This window comes from Neovison vison, chromosome 5 (genome assembly GCF_020171115.1).
Source record: "Neovison vison isolate M4711 chromosome 5, ASM_NN_V1, whole genome shotgun sequence".
NCBI classification, from domain to species: Eukaryota; Metazoa; Chordata; class Mammalia; order Carnivora; family Mustelidae; genus Neogale; species Neogale vison.
The window spans coordinates 92,230,615-92,251,162 of NC_058095.1; the positions used below are offsets into that span (position 1 = coordinate 92,230,615).

The 20,548-nt window shown below is 49.5% G+C and overlaps 1 protein-coding gene across 1 annotated transcript; it reads left to right on the forward strand.

Moving 5' to 3' along the window:
* Positions 1-5,549: 5,549 nt before the first annotated feature.
* PDX1 (pancreatic and duodenal homeobox 1) lies at positions 5,550-10,762 on the forward strand. Its single transcript, XM_044250650.1, has 2 exons — positions 5,550-5,949; positions 10,311-10,762. Exons 1-2 carry the CDS (start codon positions 5,550-5,552, stop codon positions 10,760-10,762), a joined length of 852 nt encoding a protein of 283 aa, XP_044106585.1.
* Positions 10,763-20,548: the final 9,786 nt, after the last annotated feature.

Here is a 20,548-nt window from a genome sequence, read left to right on the forward strand (position 1 = left end):
GTAGAGCTGACTCCCCCACTTTAATCCACACAGATTTCTATTTTAACACTTTTCTATTGGTCTTAAATTCAAGGGATATGCAGAAGAATCACTTTTGACAGGGGCGTTTCTGGATCCCTCCAAAGAAGACCCGGGTTGCACACGACCACCTTCCTTATCTGGGAAAAGCAGGAATGGAGCAGGATTCCGGGACTGCTCTGACCCAGACACCAGAACTGCGCCCTTCCTTCCCAAGCCACTTGAGGGTTTACGATAATAGTCTCATCTCCAACCTGGAAATGGAAGAACCATGGAAAATACAGTGGGGGAGTGCCCTCTGGCTATAAGACACTGCTTGGATGCCAAATTCCAGATCTCCTGGGATAAAAACAGTGTATTTAGCTGTGGTTAGTTCACATCCCCCCTTCAAATCTTCTCTTCAGGGCTTTCTTGGATTAAAGGGGAAGCCCCTGCATCTCCCTCACACTTGTTTCTCTCTCTGGGTGTACGTGAGGGCTGGCAGGAGCAAGTGCCATCCAGTGCTCCCCACCTCCTCTACCCACTTAAAGCAGAGCCCCACTTTGGGGCCCATTCCCTTAAAAGACAGGGTGTTTCTGAATATACCTTTCTAGGTCTACCTGCCTGACAATGCCCTTAAACATGGACTTGTGCTAATAGCTCTGCCATTCTTTTGGCTGCATTAATGATCCATAGTTAGATACTTATGGATGCATTAAAAGCAATGCTAGGGGGAAAAAAGGAAGACTTGACCATGTTTTCAGTGCCTGTGCAGAGCTAGGGACTTTAGACATTTTGTCTAATTCTCACAAAAATAATTTTTAAAAAAATTTCTTCATTGTCTACTACATAGCAAGACAGTCTAGGGTCACATCTAAAGCCAGATCTCTTCAGCTTGGATCTAGGCTGTGTGATTCTGGGCAAGTTACCTAACGTCTTAATGCCTCACTGTACTGCACAGCAAAATAGGAATAATAGGACCTACCTCATGGGATTTTAGTGAGGATTAGCAAATATGACTGTGCGTGGCTCCCCATGTTTGCTGCTGTTATTACTATCTACAGTGGGTGTACTTTATGGGGCAGTATATTGTTTCCATTTTACAAGTAAGGACAGAGAGGCTAAGTGGAGGTATATAACTTGCCAGGGACACACGGCTTGTGCGGGGCAGGGTTAGATTTGGAAGATGGGTGTATGCAGCTCCTAAGAGTTTCCCGTGTTACACCAAAGCCAGAACACATTTCTTCTACTGAGTTCTTGTCACTCCAAGAGATTGCAGACATGCACATATACAGGGCCATATAGCAGCATTTACTGATTAAATATTACTGAAAATATTTGGCCTGACAACTAATAAACCATGGGAAATGCGGGATGGTTCAGGAAGGCAGCTGGAATGGCCAGGAAAGGTGAGTCAAGCGTCCTTTGGGTTCCGGGAAGTAAGGAGAGTTTCCCAGAAGAACAAAGGATTAGTCATAGGAAACAGTCAGTGATGGGGGTGGGGGGGAGTAGAGGGGGAAAAAAGAGGAAGTGGGAGGAATTTCAGTGGAAGCAAGAAGCTGGTATCCAGGATGAAGAAGAGAAAAGAATGGCCAGGACTGCAGGGTTTGGGGAGAATGCACATTTGGATGATAAGGCAGAGATGGGAACCTGGGAAAGCCAGCCAAAGGGATGGGAACTTCGAGGACAGCCATGGGGATGCCAGAAGAGCAAGCAGGGGGCCTTAGACACTTTGGAATGCCAACTTCCTTTCACACTTTTCCTTTCAGCTGTAAACTAAACTAAGGGCCTCAGGAGTAAACAAAAACGGGTGGAAAGAGCTGGTGTCTGCCAGCCCTACTCCTGTGAGAAAGCACTGAGCAGTACGGCAAGATCACAAGTAGGCAGAGAGACAGGGAAGGAAGCAGGCTCCCTGATAACCAGAGAGCCAGGCACAGGGCTCCATCCCAGAACCCTGGGATCATGACCTGAGCTGAAGATAGAGTCTTTAACCCATGAGCCACCCAGGCACTCCTGGAGTTTTTTTCTGAACGTTGCCCTTGGCCCTCTTAGACCTAGGTACCAGACTAAGGAAATCCTGGAGGCAAAGGAGGGAAGAAGGATTAACCTTGGGGGAATAAAAAACAGCGTAAGTGCCCATTGAAGGAAAGGCTCAGGGTGCCCGATGGCTCAGTGGGTTAAGCCTCTGCCTTTGGCACAGGTCATGATCTCAGAGTCTTGGGATTGAGCCCGGAGTCAGGATCTCTGCTCAGTGGGGAGCCTGCTTCCCAACCCCCCCCCTTTGCCTACCTGTGATTTGTCAAATAAATAAAATCTTAAAAAAAAAAAAAGGAAGACCCGTGTACAAAAATTCAAAGTTAACTACGGAAGAGTATTCTCATTCCATACAGCACATTGTTTGCTTTAGCGTTCCCACTCAGGATATAGTGTAACTTTTATTTTTAACAGCAAGTTAATTATAAAAACAAATATAGTCTAATAAATTAAATTCCACACAAAGTCACTATAAACATATCTTTGGAGTTAAGGTGAGGTTCATCTATTATTTTCCCCCCTTGGGGTGGAATACAGTGGCTTAAAAATTCTTACCACCAAGTCAAATTCAGCCCTTGGCATGCTTGGAAGACTCAGCTACTGACCAAGAACAAGGTAACCTGTGTTCTCCCGGGGCGCAAACTGTGTCTCCAGAAGGGAAAGAGGGAAGAGGCCAAGCAAGGACCTCCAGTATCTGCGAGGGCTATCAGGACGTCCTGCTAATAAACGACTTTTTCACTGTCCACACTATAATTGGTTTACAGCCTTTTTTGTTTATTTATCCATAAGAGCTGCTGTTAAATGGCTCGGGAAGGCGCTCGCCTAATGGCTCAGTATCGCTCCTGGGACTGTGGGAGGCGAGAGGGGCGCAGGCGTCAGCGGGGATTCGGAGCGGAAACGCATTTCACCTGTAATGGATTTGGCGATTTTATGATACCACGAGCTATATCCAGAGCAGAAATACAATACACGCTCTTGCTCAATGGAAGGCTGTGCGGGGTGCGTTTTCTATGGCTATACGTTATAATTAGCCAATCCAAAAACCCTGTTGGCTTTGTCCCACCATAATCAACGGCTGTTTGACTCGTTTCCTGGGTCACTTGCTTAGGTAGTGCGCAGCAGACAATGCTAATTGTGAAAGTGAGAACCCACCTCCACGGAACACCTTCTGCACCCCCGCCCCTTCCCCCCACCCCGTTTTTGTTCAGTCCCGGGCTCCGGGTTTTTTGTTTTGTTTTGATTTGTTTTGTTTTACCAGAGAGCGCGGTAGGCGGATTTGCTTTCTGCTGAGCGCCTCTTTTCTTTCTGCAAGGCCGAGCAAAAATATTAAATGCGAGCAAATGAAGCATCGAAATGGAGACCAATTTACAGAAATGTGCAATTAGACGAGAAGTGCAAAATAAACACTCTGGGTCGGGGGTGGCGGGGAGGCGGGGAGCGAGGGAGGAGGGGGGCAGTCTGCGTACTGAGTCCGGAGTTGCCGAGGGGGGAGGGGAAGCAGAGAAGAGTAGGGGGGAGGAAGGAGGCCGATCTTTGTCCCAAGCGGAGCTGGCCGCCCGCTCATAACCGCGTCGCCAAGTCAACCCGCGGCGACTTGGCAGATTATCTCCGAGGGTCAACACGCTGCGGCCGGGCAACCCCCCTCCGGCCCTGCCTGCTGATCGATGCGGTCACTCGCGGCCCGGCGATAGCGTCTGGTCCTCCACGGCCGCCGCCAACAATGGATTCATTGACGCGGACGCTCAGAGATTAAGTGCGCGCGTCCCACCGCCTTTTTCTCCCCGGCCCCTAGGGCCGCAGGTGGCCCTTTTCCCTGAAGAAATCGCCGGAACTCCCCACACCTAACCGGCTTCCCTCAGTCGCAAGCGCGGGCACCAAAACGGCCGGGACTGCGCGCGTCGCCGCCCAGGCGCGGGCCACTGGGTGCTTAGCACTCTTCGAACGCAAATACTGCGACCGCACCTGAGTCGCACAAGGCGAGGAATCTGCAGAGAAGTCCAGATTCCCAACTGGCTTTTGTTTTTTAATAAAAAAGAGTAGAGCACTCAGAGTAGAGCACTCAAACTGTATGCATTTAAAACCCATATTTCCACAAGGAAAAAATATATGAAAATCTTCCTCGTGAAGGGCTAGATGTAGTCTATGGTTTGGCAAAGCCAGATTGCAGTGATTTCCCCTTAATGATTCCTGGCGGTTCACAACCCTCTTGCCAAGGCTTTTCTGCAAAGGTGTCCAGTTTTCCTAAAACCCTCCATGTTGGTTTGAGGAATGTGGTCCTTTTTGGCAGGACCTGGTCCAAGGCTACTCAGAACACCCTGGGCAAACGGGTCGGCTGTGTTGGTCATGCCCAGGCCAGGGCTTGGGTGCCACTGCGACCCAGAGATGGTCTGTCCGAATCGTCTGGTCTTATTTAACCGTCCTATTTAAATGAGGGCCCCAGAACACCCAGAAGTTACCGAACCAGTGGAAGCCCCAGATTGACGCTGTCAGGAAAACGCAGCATTTTTAATTCTTTTCTAAATATTTCCCTCCTCTCTCGGACCTGCCTTATTTCAGGACGACGCTGGCATACAGGTTCTCCGGCTGACAGATCCCTGCTGGGAATCAGGATCCCTGGAAAGCCATTAAGGATCTGGAAACCCCATGCCAACCCGTCCCCTCCTCCCAGCCACAAGAGGTGACGCTACTTCTCCCCGCACCACAGCCACCACATTAGGAAACTGCACGGAGTTGGCCAAATGAACCCCAATTTCCCATAATCAAAATTAAAATGTCCTTCAGATTAAAAAAAATTAAAAAGCCACTGTGAACGATTCTGAAATTACAGTTTACACTCCAGAAGCCCCCCGAGCACAGCCACAGATTTTTTAAAAATGCAACATCCTGAATCTTTATGTAGTTACCTCACTGACATCACTGTGATTGTGTACAAATTTCATAAATAAAATAAAACCAGCTGCTTCGGACCTATAAAGGTCGGGTCTGTAAACTTTTTTGACCGTATTCCCTAACAGTTAAAGAGAAATTTAAATACACAACCTCGGCATAAGCATATTTATAAATTATATTAATAAGCTAATGTATTATGTACATTATCGAAAAAGGAAAATAGATCTAAGTATGATGAGAATATATTTCTATAACTGAATGTAAATCTTCATATTTTCATGGGTGTTCCACTTTACACAGCCCTGCAGCTGCGCATACAGGTGCGTGCGGTAAACTCAGCTGAGACAGAAAATTGAAACAAATGCAGGTGCTCTTGTGTACCTGGGCCTTGCTTCTTAAGGCAGTCGGCCAGGCCAATAATGGCCCCAGGCTGAGCCACGTGGGGCACAGCGGAGCCTATGGCGCGGCGGCCGGCCCGACAGTCCCCGCCGGTGGCGGGTTCCCTCGCCGAACAGAGCGGAGCTGTCAAAGCAAGCAAGGGTGGCGCCGAGAGTGGGAGAGCTGCGCAGCTTCAACTCCCCGGCTCCAGCTCCCTACTGCTGGAGTCCAAGACCCACCCGGAGGCAGCCATGAACAGCGAGGAGCAGTACTACGCAGCTACGCAGCTTTACAAGGACCCGTGCGCGTTCCAGCGGGGCCCCGCGCCAGAGTTCAGCGCCAGTCCCCCTGCGTGCCTGTACATGGGCCGCCAGCCACCGCCGCCGCCGCCCCCGTTCCCGGGGACCCTGGGCGCTCTGGAGCAGGGCAGCCCCCCCGACATCTCCCCATACGAGGTGCCTCCCCTCGCCGACGACTCCGCAGTGGCGCACCTCCACCACCTCCCAGCTCATCTCACGCTCCCCCACCAGCCTGCCGGGCCCTTCCCGGATGGAGCTGAGCCGGGGGCCCTGGAGGAGCCCAGCCGCGTCCAGCTGCCTTTCCCGTGGATGAAGTCCACCAAGGCTCACGCGTGGAAAGGCCAGTGGGCAGGTAAGCCTGGCTCACCACCCCCTTTGTCCATACCCGCTCTCCTACGGGCTGCCTGCCCCTACCTCCAGACCTCCCCAGGACCCTCCAACCGTTCGTGTTCCCAGCCCCTATGGAGCACCCTGGATCAGACTAAACTACATAGGGAACCAACTGGGCCATCCTACAGAGGTGCCTTTCTGGTCTCATTTGGAGCGTCCTTTCCACTCAGCTCTCCCCGCCCCCGGCAACTTAAACCCTTCTTTCCCTGTACACTGAACTTCAACAGCTGCGCACCCGCAGAAAGCTAAAGCCTGGCAGAGCTCCCGGCCTCAGACCCTCTGGATCCTCCTCCCCTAGGGGATGCGCCTGGCCAGGACTCCGCGGAATGAGCGTCAGAGAAGCCGAGCAGGGCTCTGGGATGCTTCCAACCCGGGCCTGGGCGCGCTTTTAGAGTCCCGGGCCCCCTCTGGCCCTGGGTGGCTTCATTACAGGAGTGCAGGCAGACTCGGAGGCATTCCGCGGACGCAGAAAGGCAGGGAAGACAAACTGCAGCCAAGTTTGCAAAGGCGTTCGGCAGCCGGGGGTTGGGAGGCCGGAGGTGCGGGGCGGGGGGTACTCACCGCAAAACCGAGACCTGGCTGCTCAGCCTGGGAGACGAGCCGCTGTGAGAGGCGTCTGCGCTGCTAGTTCACTTCTGAACACACGGAAATGTTCCAAGGGGTCTCCCCCGCCGCGCCCCCGCTGCTTCCCAGCAAGTAAGTTTGAGGAAGGAGATGCCCTCCTTGCACAGCCGGTTCAGAAAGGCGTGAGCCCTGGATCCCCGTGGCCCTAGGCGCCGGCGTGTCACCGAAGGTCGTCCCGGGAGCCCGGAGGCTGAGGCGGGGAGCGACGCCCAGGCCCCTTCCCCGCCGCGAGCTGGCCGTGGGTTCTGACCGCTACACAAGGTTATCGCTTTCGTGCCGCGGCCACTTGTGGTCACACCTACATGGCGCGTAGCTGACTTTTCTCTTCCTTCCAGTAGTCGGGGGGTAGGAGAAAGAGGCTTAGGAGGGGGAGCGCCCCCCCCCCAGAGTCCCGTCTCTGCACCGCCCGGTGCAGCCCGGCGAGCCTTGTGGGGTCCGGGCTCGCCCAGGGTCCCCGGGGCTCGCCTCTCCCCCTAGTTCACTTTCTCGCAAAGGCCGGGTGTGAGGAGCGGGCAGGCCGGGGTCTGGAGTCTGGACGGGGCCAAATTCGGCGGCAGTCATCTCCACGTAGGGCGCAGCCCAGGCGGAGAGGGGCGCCAGACGCTGCCCCGCGCCTCTGCGTACTTACGCCGCGCGCGCGCGCGGCCGCCGCCGGAGGCTGGGGAGTCTTGGGAAATGCGGGATTCTTGGGAGGCGGGAGGACCAGGTCCTTCCACTCAGGGTGGGGGCTGGGGACGCGCATTTCCGGCATTCCCGGCCATCCTAGGGAGGCCCCACCTGAAACATTCTGAAGCCGGATAGCTTCCCTACCCTACCCTGCTCTGGTGGAGCTTGGGCTCGGGCACACCTACGGAGCCAGACTGTAAAATCCGATGGAAAATTGGCGGCCCTGCCCCGGGATAGGGGGAACCTCGAAAAGCTGACCTCAGGTTGCAGAGTCAAGGGAGAGGCCTTTGCTGGAACCCTCTGACCTGCTACAAGTGCAGCCCAGGGGGAATGGGCCAACCCCCTTTCCTGGACGCTGCCTGTAGGGTGCTCCTGCGGCCTAGAGGTCCTCCCCGAAAACTCTGGAACGAGCGGAGCTTCAAGCGTCATGAACGTGCCTGCCCACTCCTAGTGGGGTCTCAAACCCCTGAGGAGAGTAACGTGATCAAAGGGCTTCCATTTGTAGTAAAGATATGAATACTAACAACAAAACTATAGGAACTTTTGAAAACGTCGACCTAAAAAATGAACCGCATAAGCCTCGCTAGCGGGCTTGTCCCTCAACCAGCCTCAACCAGCCTCAACCTGCGCCTTACGGAAGGGTGCAGACGTGGGAACTCTTGACATCTCCATACCACCACCAACAGCCTCCATCCCCTGCCAACTTGTCCTGAGCAGAGGTCTCCTGAAGTAGTGGACCCTGTCCCAGTGGCTCACAGCACCTCCATGACCCCAGCAGAAGAGGGCCAGAGCCCCTAGAGATTGTGGATTGAATTTAAGAATCTCGGAGGGCCTTTTTAACTTTCCTATAAGGCTCCCTTGCTTCTCTCCCGTGCCCAGAAAATCCTAGAAGTGTAAGCCTCTGGAGATGCTCCTCAGGACTCCTCTGCCAACTCTGACCCAAGCCTCAGCCTTGGGTTCTGGGCATCTCCTTTTGGCCTGGGAGGGAAACTCTCCCACCCAAACACACCTGTACTAGCTTTTCAATTCCCTAAATCTTCCTAACAGTCACAAGAGAAATATCCCAGACTCTGTCCTAAGACAAGCAGACTTAGGCATCTTCCTAGAATATTGGAACTTAACTCGACCGCAGGGTGCAGTCGGTACCAAGCAGAAAAAGCAAAAAAGCTCAAGGCCTGGAGCACAGCGGCAAACAGCAGGTATGCAGCGGTAATTTGGGTAATTTGCCGGGCCAGTGGTTTCTTCCTTGCCACCCGGGTTTGGAGCTGGAATGCCTGAGCCTTTGACTATCACTGTCCTGTCCTCCATAGAGTTCTCGGTTGCCAGTGGGAACCCGACCCCTGAGGCTCCCCACTCACCTTTTCAGCGTTTGGAGCTCAGGACACAGATGTCAGGGCTGACAGGGTTATTCCTCAGGGCGCGGAATCGTTTTCGTTCTTCTCCAGGGCAGAGACCCAGCGGAGATGAAAACAATTATAGAGAATTTATGAGCTCTTGAGTCGGGGATGATTATGACAATATATAGAGAGAAATAACACATGGTTAGATGTGACAATATATGTCATAAGCTCAGCGTTCTTATTAGCTCAAGGTTTTTCACAATGAGGGTTGTACTTATAAGTTGATCATGAAATCAGTTACATGGGCCAAGATCTTTTTTAGAAAACAAAATAGTAAAAATAGTTTATAAAAATATTTTTATATATTTAGTATTTACTATATATATTTACTATTTACTATTAGTACATCTATTAATAGTAAATAATAGTTTATACTAAATACATAAATTTTAATATATAAATATATATTAATAATATATTAAAATATAGATTTTAAATATTTTATTTATTTATTTGACAGAGATCAGAAGTAGGCAGAGAGGCAGGCAGAGAGAGAGGAAGGGAAGCAGGCTCCCTGCTGAGCAGAGACCCTTATGCGGGGCTGTATCCCAGGACCCTAGGATCATGACATGAGCCGAAGGCAGAGGCTTTAACCCACTGAGCCACCCAGGAGCCCCTATTAAAAATACATTAATAGTAAACTATTATTTACTATTATTAAGATATATTAATAGTAAATAGTGAATATATAGTACATAGTATATAGCAAATATCTAAATATTAATAGAAAAACAGTAGTTTACTATTAATATATTTTTATATATTTGCTATATACTATGTACTATATATATTACTATGGACTATTTATATATATATTAATAATAGTAAACAATAATTTACTATTAGATAGTATCATATGTGGTAAAGGTTGGTTTTATGTCCAGAAATTTTTAGTGTTCAATAATTTATCAGTTGCGTATGTCCTGAATTTTTTTTGTGTCAGTTCTATGTCAGTGTGTGAACTAGGTAGTGATCTGAAGTGTATTCTTACTGTGGGTCATCATTAGAAAACTGTGGTTTTTAAAATTCTTACATTAAATGCATTTGTTGCCTTTGTACAATCCAGTAGGTTTAAATATCTATTGTGTGTGCATTTAAATCACCATCAACCCAAACACTGGCCAGGAGAACCCACTGAAAAGTCACTGGTTAACAGAGCCCAGGACTTGCTCACAGAGAGCCTGAGGGCACGCACAGTTTTGACCTCCAAGAAAAGGCGACCTTGGGCCCCTGGGTGGCTCAGATGGTTAAATATCTGCCTTCAGCTCAGGTCATGATCCCAAGGTCCTCAAATGGAGCCCTTAGTTGGGCTCCCTGCTTGGTGGGGAACCTGCTCCCTCTCCCTCTTATGCTCCCCCTGCTTGTGCTCTCCCTCTGTCAAATAAATAAATAAAATCTTAAGAAAAGAGAAAAAAAAAAAAAGAAAGGAAAGGAAAGAAAAAATAGGCAACCTTTACTAGAGAAGGGCTGCAGGAGCCCAGGCTGAGCTCTGGGATAGGAGGTTGCCCTGGGTGGTAGGAGTACCTGGGAGCACCAGGGCTCCCAGGATTGGGGCTGAAGTGTTGGGCTTTGGGATTGGGGCAGGAGGGGCCAGGGGTCCAGGGACCACACTCACGTGCCCTGTCGCCCACAGGCGGAGCCTATGTTGCAGAGCCAGAAGAAAACAAAAGGACACGTACTGCCTACACGCGTGCACAGCTGCTGGAGCTGGAGAAGGAGTTCCTATTCAATAAATACATCTCGAGGCCCCGCAGGGTGGAGCTGGCCGTCATGCTGAACTTGACCGAGAGACACATCAAGATCTGGTTCCAAAACCGCCGCATGAAATGGAAAAAGGAAGAGGACAAGAAGCGCAGCTGCGGGCCAGTGGCTGGGGGTGGCACGGATGCTGACCCGGAGCAGGACTGTGCAGTGACCTCCGGTGAGGAGCTGCTGGCGCTGCCACCGTCGCTGCCCCCTGGTGGTGCTGTGCCGCCCGCTGTCCCCGCTGCCACCCCCACCCGAGAAGGACGCCTGCCGCCTGGCCTTAGCACATCACCACAGCCCTCCAGTGTCGGGCCCCTGCGACCTCAGGAGCCCCGATGAGAGATGGGGGCTCCTCCTGGCCAGGCGGCTTCAACCACTGGGAAAGAGGGGGAGCAGTGGTCGGACCCTGGGTGTGGACAACCAGCCCTGGCCCCCTGGCTGTTCAAGGAGCCAGGAACTGCCTTGGCCAACCCGCACGGAAGGGGAGAACTCGAGTTCTCAGGCGCCTGTGCCAATTGGGGCGCCTTGGGGAGACACTGGCAGACCTTCTGGAAGGAGAAGAAAGGTTTTCTGTAATATCTGGGGCCTCTTCCGGTGATATTGTTGGACTGGCGACATCTGCTGCTGCTGTGCAGGTCCTAGCACTCCAGAACCATGGACCTCTTTAGAGAAGCCAGCTCTTCAAAAGACCACAGAAACTACAAGCTGGAATGCTCCGCAACACACTGCAGGCGAGCTAGATGGAGGGCCTTAATCTGTCCTGAAACAGGGCCAACTTTACTCAGGCTTCCGCCTTAAAGCTTAGAAATAATTGAAAGGAAACTTCTAAGGTTTCAAAGACCTAGTGAAATTGATGGCCATGAAATAGAGTAATTCCTCCTCCACTTTCTCCTCCCTTTGTCTTCCTTTTCCTTTTTTAAAATTCTTTTTAGCGGTAGCCTCATACTTCACCAGCTCACCTCCTTCTGTCTGCATCTCTTTCCTCCAAAGAAGAGAACATCTTGTAAGGGTGGCTAGGGCAACAGCAGAGCTGGAATATAAAGGCCTTGTCAGAGTCCCTGTAAATCCAGAGGGCACTTAGGAGATGAGTCTAGAGCAAGAGATTTGGGGGGGAAAGATACCCCCCACACACGCAGCCATCACTAAACTGAAGCTATTTGGAGCTTTCTTTTTAGGATGTGGTTTTAGTTGCTAGTCTCAGGACAGGACAGGCTGTATGAAAGGCAAGCAGCATGGCCTGACCCACCTTGGGAACTACTCACAGAAACGGTATGATTCCTACACCTTTAGAAATGGTGACCATGTACGTGGTTGGAGAGTTTGAAAGCTGGTTATTTTTATTTAAAGTTATAAAATTACCTAAGAGTTCTTTACAACTAGGTCTGTAGTTTCCACGTCAGTTGTTTGTTTCAGGATCCAGGCCTTGTGTTCAGCTGGTGTTTGTGGAAAACAATTAATAAATGTGGATGACATGGAAAAGAAATGCAAACTGATTTCCCTCGCTTTGTATCAGATTTTCTTGCCATGCAATAATTCCATTTCTTTCTTTCTTCTTCTTCTTTTTCTTTCTTTCTTTTTTTTTTTTTAATTAAAGCAGCATTTATTTGCTTGGTACTAACCAGGGAAGAGGGGGCAATTTGCTTCAGAAGAGTCTCCACCCGGGGAGGCCCGAGGCCAGCAGTATTTTGTATTAGGAGCGAAGAGGCCCCGACTTCGTTGGCTTCCGATCTCTGGGGCCCCCTGCTCCTCCCTCTGCTGTGCATGGAAAGGCACCACTTGAGCGCTCCCACCCTTGCAGGCCATTGCCTCACTCCCAGCCGTCACTGTTACTGTCTTTGCAAAGAGATGGCAGGGCTTGTTCTTGTTTTGTCGTTGGTTTTGCTTTTGTTTTGCTGTTTTTGTTTTTTGAAAAAAAGAAACTGAGTCCTAATGCCCCACGCAAGTAAAGGAAGCCCCATCAACCAGAAAGGGGGACTTTCTCATCAATGAGATAACCTCACTAGGGAGGCGATGACCTTGCCCTGCAGCTTTGCCACTGGGCTCTGGAGTCAAGCAAATCTGCCTTCACACCTGTATCCCTCAAACACCAACTGGTGTTTGACCTTGATAAAAATTATTCAAGTTCCTGTGCCTCAGTTTCCCTATCTGCAAAGTGGAAGTAAATACTACATCACAGAGTTGTGAGATTGAAACCGAAGAACCCATGTAAAGTGTTGGTTTGTTTCTTTTTTTAAGATTTTGTTTATTTATTTGACTGAGAGACACAGCAAGAGAGGGAACACAAGCACAGGGAGTGGGAGAGGGAAAAGCAGGCTCCCTCCCTGACGCAGGGCTGGATCCCAGGACCCTGGGATCATGCTTAGTGACTGAGCCTCCCAGGTGCCCTGCTTGCAAAGTGTTTAATTCCCTATCTAGAAATAGTCATCCTTCCACATTGTTTTAGGACCATTATTCCTTTCGGAACCAAGCCAGGAGTGGCTGCTGCAGAGATTCCGCTGGGTCTCCTGCCAGCTCTAAAGCCCCTCTCCTTTGACAAATCCCCACGCGGTCGCTGTTAATGTGATTTGTTCATACAACAAGTGAGCCTTAACACTTCCTAGTTTTTTTACTTCCTCATAAATAAACTCTTCTGATTTCCCACAGCAACCTTCCCTAGGTAAGTGAAACTGTCCTCCTTTTACACAGGGAAGCTGATGCTCGGTGGGGAGGGCTGGCCGAAGCGCAGCCACCCAATTGGTGGAGGCGCGGAGACTCTTCTTCGGAGGCCAAGGACGGTGCCAGGACTCCAGAACAAACCAGCCTCCGTCTCTGAGGCTCGCATCCCAATCTTGCTCGCTGCCCCGGCTACGCGGTGGCCTCTCCGCGCGGACTGAAGAGTTCGCCAACCCAAAGAGAAGTGTGAGCCCCCTGGGGCGGGGTTGGGGGGCCGAGGGCGTAGGTGTCCGCGCAGGTGCTGACTCCGGGTCGGGCGTGTGGTCTCCAGCTGCTCAGTAGCGGGTTCCGGATCTCTAAGCTTCGACGAGAGCGCAGTTCCGCGGTTTAGCTGCGACTCCGAGACCTGCTGCCAGAGCGGAGCCCCCCACCGAGAAGGGCTCCAGCTTTCAAGTCCCTGCGCCCACGGCTTGCAATCCAGGAAATTTAGGGTATTCTTGAGCTAATCACTTAATGATCTGTTTCTCTTCCATAATACGGGCTCAAAATGGGATAACTTGGGATGATGTCTTTGAAGTGTTTATTACGGAGCCTGGCGCCTCGTTGCCAGTATCCGCGGTTGAGTGATGATGGTGGCAGTGGCAGAGGTGAGCTGATATTGCCAGTAAAGGCCAGCCTTCCACGGAGGCCCAAGGAGACAGCACAGAGCGCAGCCCAGCCCAGCCGCCCAGATGAACCTGAAAAAGAGGAAGAACGAAGGACGAGTTCCCGGGTCGAGAGAGCCACTGGGTACTTGTTCCCGGGTCGAGAGAGCCACTGGGTACTTCACCGGAGCGGCGGAGACGGGGCGGAGGACTTTGTCACCAACTCTTTTGGCCTCTCTGGGGTAGGTCAGGCCCCACAGGGCGACCCACGTAGGGCTCACGGCGAATCTCCAACTCTGCGTGGCCACCGTCGGCCAAATGCAGACGAACCGTGGGCCAGAGTGGCGAGGGCACTTGGAGCCCCAAGCCCAAACCCACGCACAGAGCCTAGTCTTCGGAGAGAGGGGGCCGGTAAAGTTGAGATCTCCCAGGAGCCCATAAACAAAACAAAACAGCCAGCGGGGCCTTGAGAAAGGCCTCTTTCTGCCAATCAAGGGATCTCCAGGTCCCAGAACTCCTCAGATGACCCTGGTACCTGACTCTTCTGTAGCGCTGTCAGCCTTCCTCTGCTCCTGCGGCTGGGCATGCTTCTCTCCGGGAAGGAACAGACACCGGTAGCCTTCGAAAGCTTTCGGGGAAATTGTTCTCGGCGGAGAAGATGAGCTACGGGAACTCCGCACGCAGTTCCCTCGCGCAAATGCGCGCCGGTCGGGCGACAAGACCACAGGACCACGGGGCCTCTGTTCTCCGCGCAGACAAGCAATCCCACGAGCGTCCGCCTGCACCTCCACTCGGGTCCAACCTGGATGATCATCCAAGGGCGAGCCACAAGCCCTGCCATGCCCCGCACCTCGGGAATCTACGACCCAGCGTGGTGGAGCGCCGCTGGGCGCTGGTGGAGCCGAGAGGAGCGCTCCCCGCGCGCGCCTACTGCGGCATGGTCCCCCAGCTCTCGCCAGAAGTGCCGGTCGGGGATTCGGATAATTCGGCACAAAGCTCCTCACCACACACACTCCAAGCCACCGAGAGAGTGGGAGCCGGGGTGGAGAACACAGGGACGCACCCCGCTGTGCAGGCGGGAGCCTGAGCTACCGGACTTCTTGTGAATAGCGCCGTGATCACACGGTGCCAGGTATAGGGCACAGCAAACAAAAATCTCTTTTTCTTCTGAAATATGGTTCTTCCTATCAGTTTGCTAACAGTTACATGAAGAAGTTCTCACTTTAAAAGCTAAATTCATACCGTGCAATAATAATGCCTGAAAGTTGGGATTTTCAGGATCTGCCTATAGTTCTTCGCAGATTTAATACCTGTACCTCGCTTGGACCTTTCAATCCGGGACTGGTGCCCGGATGCATCCAGCAACATTTATTGGGCTCTTACTCTGTGCTGCGCACCTCTGGAAGTCCTACACGTGCTCGCTCTGGAAACGCTCACAGTTTTTAAAAATCGGATTACTTCTCCTGATGGTCTCTGCGGTCATGGAGATTGAATTGATGATCTGTGAATTTACCTGGTTAAACAGGAATTCACTCGGGATTCCCAGATTTCTCCTTTTGAACCACAAGGGCTGTTTTGTTTTCCCAAATTAATTTTGGCCACCTTGGTCTGGCGCTGTCACCCTCCCGAGATCTCCTCTTCAACGAATTCAGTTCAATGCATGTAAGTTCCAATGAAATTGAAGCATTGCACTGCCCTTTCAAGTTGATGAAATCTACCCTTTCTTATATATCCATTCCCTCATTCTCTCTCTCCTCTTTTCTTTCTCCCTAGAACTTGGGTCTGTGTAGGTGTGGTGTGTGTCTTAGAGTGAGTCTCCTTATCTTTGCCTGTTTGGTTATGCCTATGTATGTTTGTGAGACTATGTTTAGGGTGCATCTTAAGTGGGTTTCAATGGTGACACTGGTCAATGTGTATCTGAGGACCAGAGACACCCTCCTATATACTCATTTTTTTCCTCCCAGCACAGCTATCTCCCAAGTGTCTGATGACATCGCTGCTATTGAAAACTGTCCACTCAGGGGGCACCTGGGTGGCTCAGTGGGTTAAAGCCTCTGCCTTTGGCTCAGGTCATGATCCCAGGGTCCTGGAATCGAGCCTCACATCAGGCTCTCTGCTCAGCAGGGAGCCTGCTTCCCTTCCTCTCTCTTCCTGCCTCTCTGCCTACTTGTGATCTCTGTCAAATAAATAAATAAAATATTTAAAAAAGAAAAGAAAACTGCCCCCTCAAGTAACAGTCTCAGTTCGTTGTGCTGACACAATGTCTAAAGGCAGGAAAAGCTGTCTGAACACAGCTTGGAACTTTGATGGAGTCTGACTGATTGCTAAAGTGTGGTATGAGTGCATAAAGAATTAAACTTTTTCTTTCTAACAAAAATCTCACAACTGAGGCCTTTCATACTCCAACAGTAACATCTAGAAACCCTCCCGAAAATATAAGTAGTAAGAAGTGTCAGAAGATGGGCGCCTGGGTGGCTCAGTGGGTTAAGCCGCTGCCTTCGGCTCAGGTCATGATCTCAGAGTCCTGGGATGGAGTCCCGCATCCGGCTCTCTGCTCAGCAGGGAGCCTGCTTCCTCCACTCTCTCTCTGCCTGCCTCTCTGCCTACTTGTGATCCCTCTCTGTCAAATAAATAAATAAAATCTTTTAAAAAATAAAAAAAAAAAGAAGTGTCAGAAGAGGGAAATTCTGTGTTGACACTGAATCAAATTTTACTCAAACTCATTCTGGCAAGCTACATCTGGGGGTAATCAATATAATGGGAAACTGAGGCAGGGCAACAAGAAGCCGGAAGGTCTTCCTGCAAAGGAACTAACTAGGTGTGATACATAGCCTCTTAGCTGGTCACCTTCAGGAAATTGCTACATGTGGACAGCTTGAGCAGTGGGAAATGTCCTACAGGTGACTCTGGGTAGGAATGGGAGGTCAAGTTTTACTACCAATAACTGTTTTAAGAGTGAAAGTGGCTGGCTGAAATGGTTCTTTTGGGCTACCTACTGATAACCCGTCAATGCCAGGCTCCCATATTAAAATAACTTATATTTATATATCATGAGATAGAATGGACAGAATTAAATTTTATTCCTTTTCTAATTAAAATTATTTTTCTCTAGAAATGAGATGCCATGGCTGTTGAAAAGATAGATACCTCAAACCTCAAGCGATATTTTATACTTCAACTTCAGTGCTCGCTTCGGCAGCACATATACTAAAACTATACTTCAACTTCAGATTCAACTGCTTGGAGTCTTTCCCTAGACATAGAACATATGGAGACCTTAAATATGTTATCTCATCAGCATGCATTCAAGATTCTTGTGTGCATTATAGAATACACAGAACTCTATGTCTAGTGATAATTACGTATGATAATTTTGCGGTGAGTAAATATTAAGTTAAAGACCTTAAAATAGGGAGACCATCCCAGGTTATCTGGTAGGCCCAATCTGATCACGGAGACCTTAAAAGCAGAGAACTTTCTCTAGGTACAATCTGAAAGATGCAGCAGAAGGGAGAGTCAGAGAGATTCCAGGTGTGGGAGGATTTGATGTTCCATTGCTGGCTCTAGGATTTAGGGACCCAGGTACAAGGACTGGAGAGAGGCAGCAAGAAAATGGGACCTCAGTCCTACACCCCTAGGGCCTGCATTCTGCCAGAAGCCTGAATCGTTCCCAGAGTCTTCCTAGCAGAGCCCATTTAGCCAGCAACTTGATTTTGACCATGTGAACCCTGGAGTAGAGACACATAATGAGGCAAAGGGGGCTTTTGACCTTCAGAAACAGGAAGATAATAAATCTGTGTTGTTTTAAGCTGTTAAATGTGTGCTGGTTTGTTATTACAGCAATAGAAAATGCATAGGGTTCCCTTTACTTTAATGACACTTCAAAGAAGTCACAACATTCTTGCTGACACTTGACTAACAAGACTCAGTTACGGAGAACAGGTGCCTGCACAGCAGGCTGGAAAATGTAGTCTTTATTCTGGATGGCCATTTGTTTAATTAAAAATGGGAGGGGAGGGGCGTCTGGGTGGTTCAGTCAGTTAGGCCTCTGACTTCAGCTCAAGTCATGATCCAAAGTCTCAGTATCAAGCCCCACATTGGGCTCCCCACTCAGTGGGGAGTCTGCTTCTCCCTTTGCCCTTCCCCCCTGCTCATGCTCTCTCTCTCTCTCTCTCTCTCTCTCTCAAATAAATAAATAAAATCTAAAAAGAAAAAACATGGGAGGGAAGAGAATTAAAGAAGGAAGGGTAGAAAGTTCTACCACTATTACCAAGAGTCTATATAAAAATTGTCACTATAAGGGCATCTGGGTGGCTCAGTTGTTAAGCATCTGCCTTTGGCTCAGGTCATGATCCTAGGGTCCTGGGATTGAGCCCCTCATCGGGCACACTGCTAAGCGGGAAGCCTGCTTCTTTCTCTCTGACTCCCCCTGCTTGTGTTCCCTCTCTCACTGTGTCTCTATCAAATAAATAAAATCTTTAAAAAAAAAAAAAGGAAATTGGGGGAAATACCCACATCACAGGATTGCTATAAGAGTTAAGTGTGTGAAAAGTACTTTTTGATATGAAATGGGCCCTGGATATCATATGTAATTATAAAACACTGGATCTCCCCTTCCTCTGTGTCAGTGGTTTTCCAACAATAGCTCGCAACCTCTTAGTCATTGATAAAGCCAGTTCACTGGGTTATCAGATTTCTAAAAAACTAAATAAAATAGAAATAGTACATTATACTTAGTGAGCACTGCTTCATGAAACTTTTTTCAGTCATGTGCATAAGTGTCTAATAAGTCATTGTACAAAATATATTTCACCTTGGTTGTCATACAAAGTTTTGAAAACAGTGCTGAGTGGTGCTTGATCTTTATTTTATCTATTTTAACCTTTTGTCTTTAAATGTCCTATTTAGTATGTGCCTTTGTTGGAAACCAATTGAAATCCTCTTTGGAAGGAGAAAGTTGGACTAGAAATGAGAAAGAAAGGGGGCAGGGCACCTGCATGGCTCAGTTGGAAGAGTGCATGAGCATGTGACTCTTGATCTCAGGGTCATGAGTTCAAGTCCCCGGTGGATGTAGAGATTACTTAAATAAAGTCGAAAGAAAGAATGGGGGAAAAAAAAAAGTGAGGGGAGAACTCATGTCAAACACTTTAAATCCAAATGCAATCATTAAGCTCTTATTTCTTGGTCCCAAACTCACTTTTTTATTTTATTTTTTTTAAAGATTTTATTTATTTATTTGACAGACAGAGATCACAAGCAGGCAGAGAGACAGGCAGAGAGAGAAGGAAGAAGCAGTCTCCCCACCCAGCAGAGAGCCCGATGTGGGGCTCAATCCCAAGCCCCTGGGATCATGACCTGAGCCAAAAGCAGAGGCTTTAACCCACTGAGCCACCCAGGCACCCCTCAAACTCACCTTTTTAAACTCTCCTTTGGGATGTTGGGGCTGAGCCCAGACACCAAAAAACTGCATTTCTCCTTTGGCAACTGGCTGTGGGTTTGGTTCTGTCAACCAGTAGGAGGCACTAGAGGGAGGTTTAATGGCACAAGGCAGGAAGGAGGACTTGTATCTGCTTCTTCACTTCAGTGGGAGGCAGGACCTGCTTCTTCTGACAGTGCCAGTTTTGTCCATTAGCAACAGCTGATTCCAGTTTGGAATTTTCCAGAATCAACACCTCCACAAGGATATCAACAATCTCCCAAAGACATCATAGCCTTTGGCCAGCAGTCCCTCCTCAGAGATCTCAGCTCTAGGAGGCATCCCCTTCAAGTTTCTAAGTTTTCATATTTACAACCTCTTTGTTTCATTGTCCCAGCCCTAACAGGGTTGCTGGGACCGTCATGTTCTTTTTTTCACTCATAGTTTCTCATGTCTGATTCTTCTCCCTGGGGGGTAACTTGTGTTGTCTCTGTCTCCCGATCAGATCTTGGACCAGGAGGCAATTCAGTGTGCTTTGTGGGTAAGGATGGATCATGAAAGGGGACAGATTAGATTTCTCTTTCTCATTCAGCTTCTAAACTTCTCTGAGCATGCCTTCTTGGTTCCTTGGAAACCCCATGTAGACTGGGGTCAAGACAGCCAAGACCAGCCAAGACAAAACACTCAGTTTATCCATGCAGAAATAGCTGACTACTTAGCTTATCCATTTAAAGACTGGACTTGAAAATTAAATTGTTCTTAATATTATGTTTTTATACTGGTTGGGTAAGATCGAATCCCTATGAAGAAAGACAAGGTGTCTTTTGTCACCATGAGACATGTTATCAAGGAATGAAGGATATCTGGGGGGGCTCAGTCAATTAAACATCTTACTCTTAATCTCAGCTCAGGTCTTGATTTCAGGGTTGTGAGTTCAAGCTCCATGTTGGGCTCCACACTGGGCATGCAGCCTATAAAAGCAAAAAAAGGGCAGGGGAAATGATATAAGGGAAAATCTGTACCTTGATTTAAAACATTATGTTACACAAAGTTCACATTTTGTTTTACATCAGAATCTTGGGGTGGTTCAGTCATTTGGGCCTCTGCCTTAGGCTCAGGTCATGATCCTAGGGTCCTGGGATTGAGCCCTGCATCAGGGAATCTGCTTCTTCCTCTCCCTCTGCACCTCCGCATGTTGCTCATGCTCTCTCTTTCTCTGTCTCTAATAAATAAATAAAGCCTTAAAAAAAAAGAAGCTTTAGGAATGTACTATTTCGGGGCGCCTGGGTGGCTCAGTGGGTTAAGCCGCTGCCTTCGGCTCGGGTCATGGTCTCGGGGTCCTGGGATCGAGTCCCATGTCGGGCTCTCTGCTCAGCAGGGAGCCTGCTTCTCTCTCTCTCTCTGCTTGCCTCT

What these genes read in the sequence shown, in the direction of transcription:
- PDX1 (XM_044250650.1), top strand. Translation starts at nt 5,550, where the DNA reads ATGAACAGCGAGGAGCAGTACTACGCAGCTACGCAGCTTTACAAGGAC. An exon ending in GTGGAAAGGCCAGTGGGCAG is followed by an intron (nt 5,950 to 10,310) that starts GTAAGCCTGGCT and finishes TGTCGCCCACAG; the next exon opens with GCGGAGCCTATGTTGCAGAG.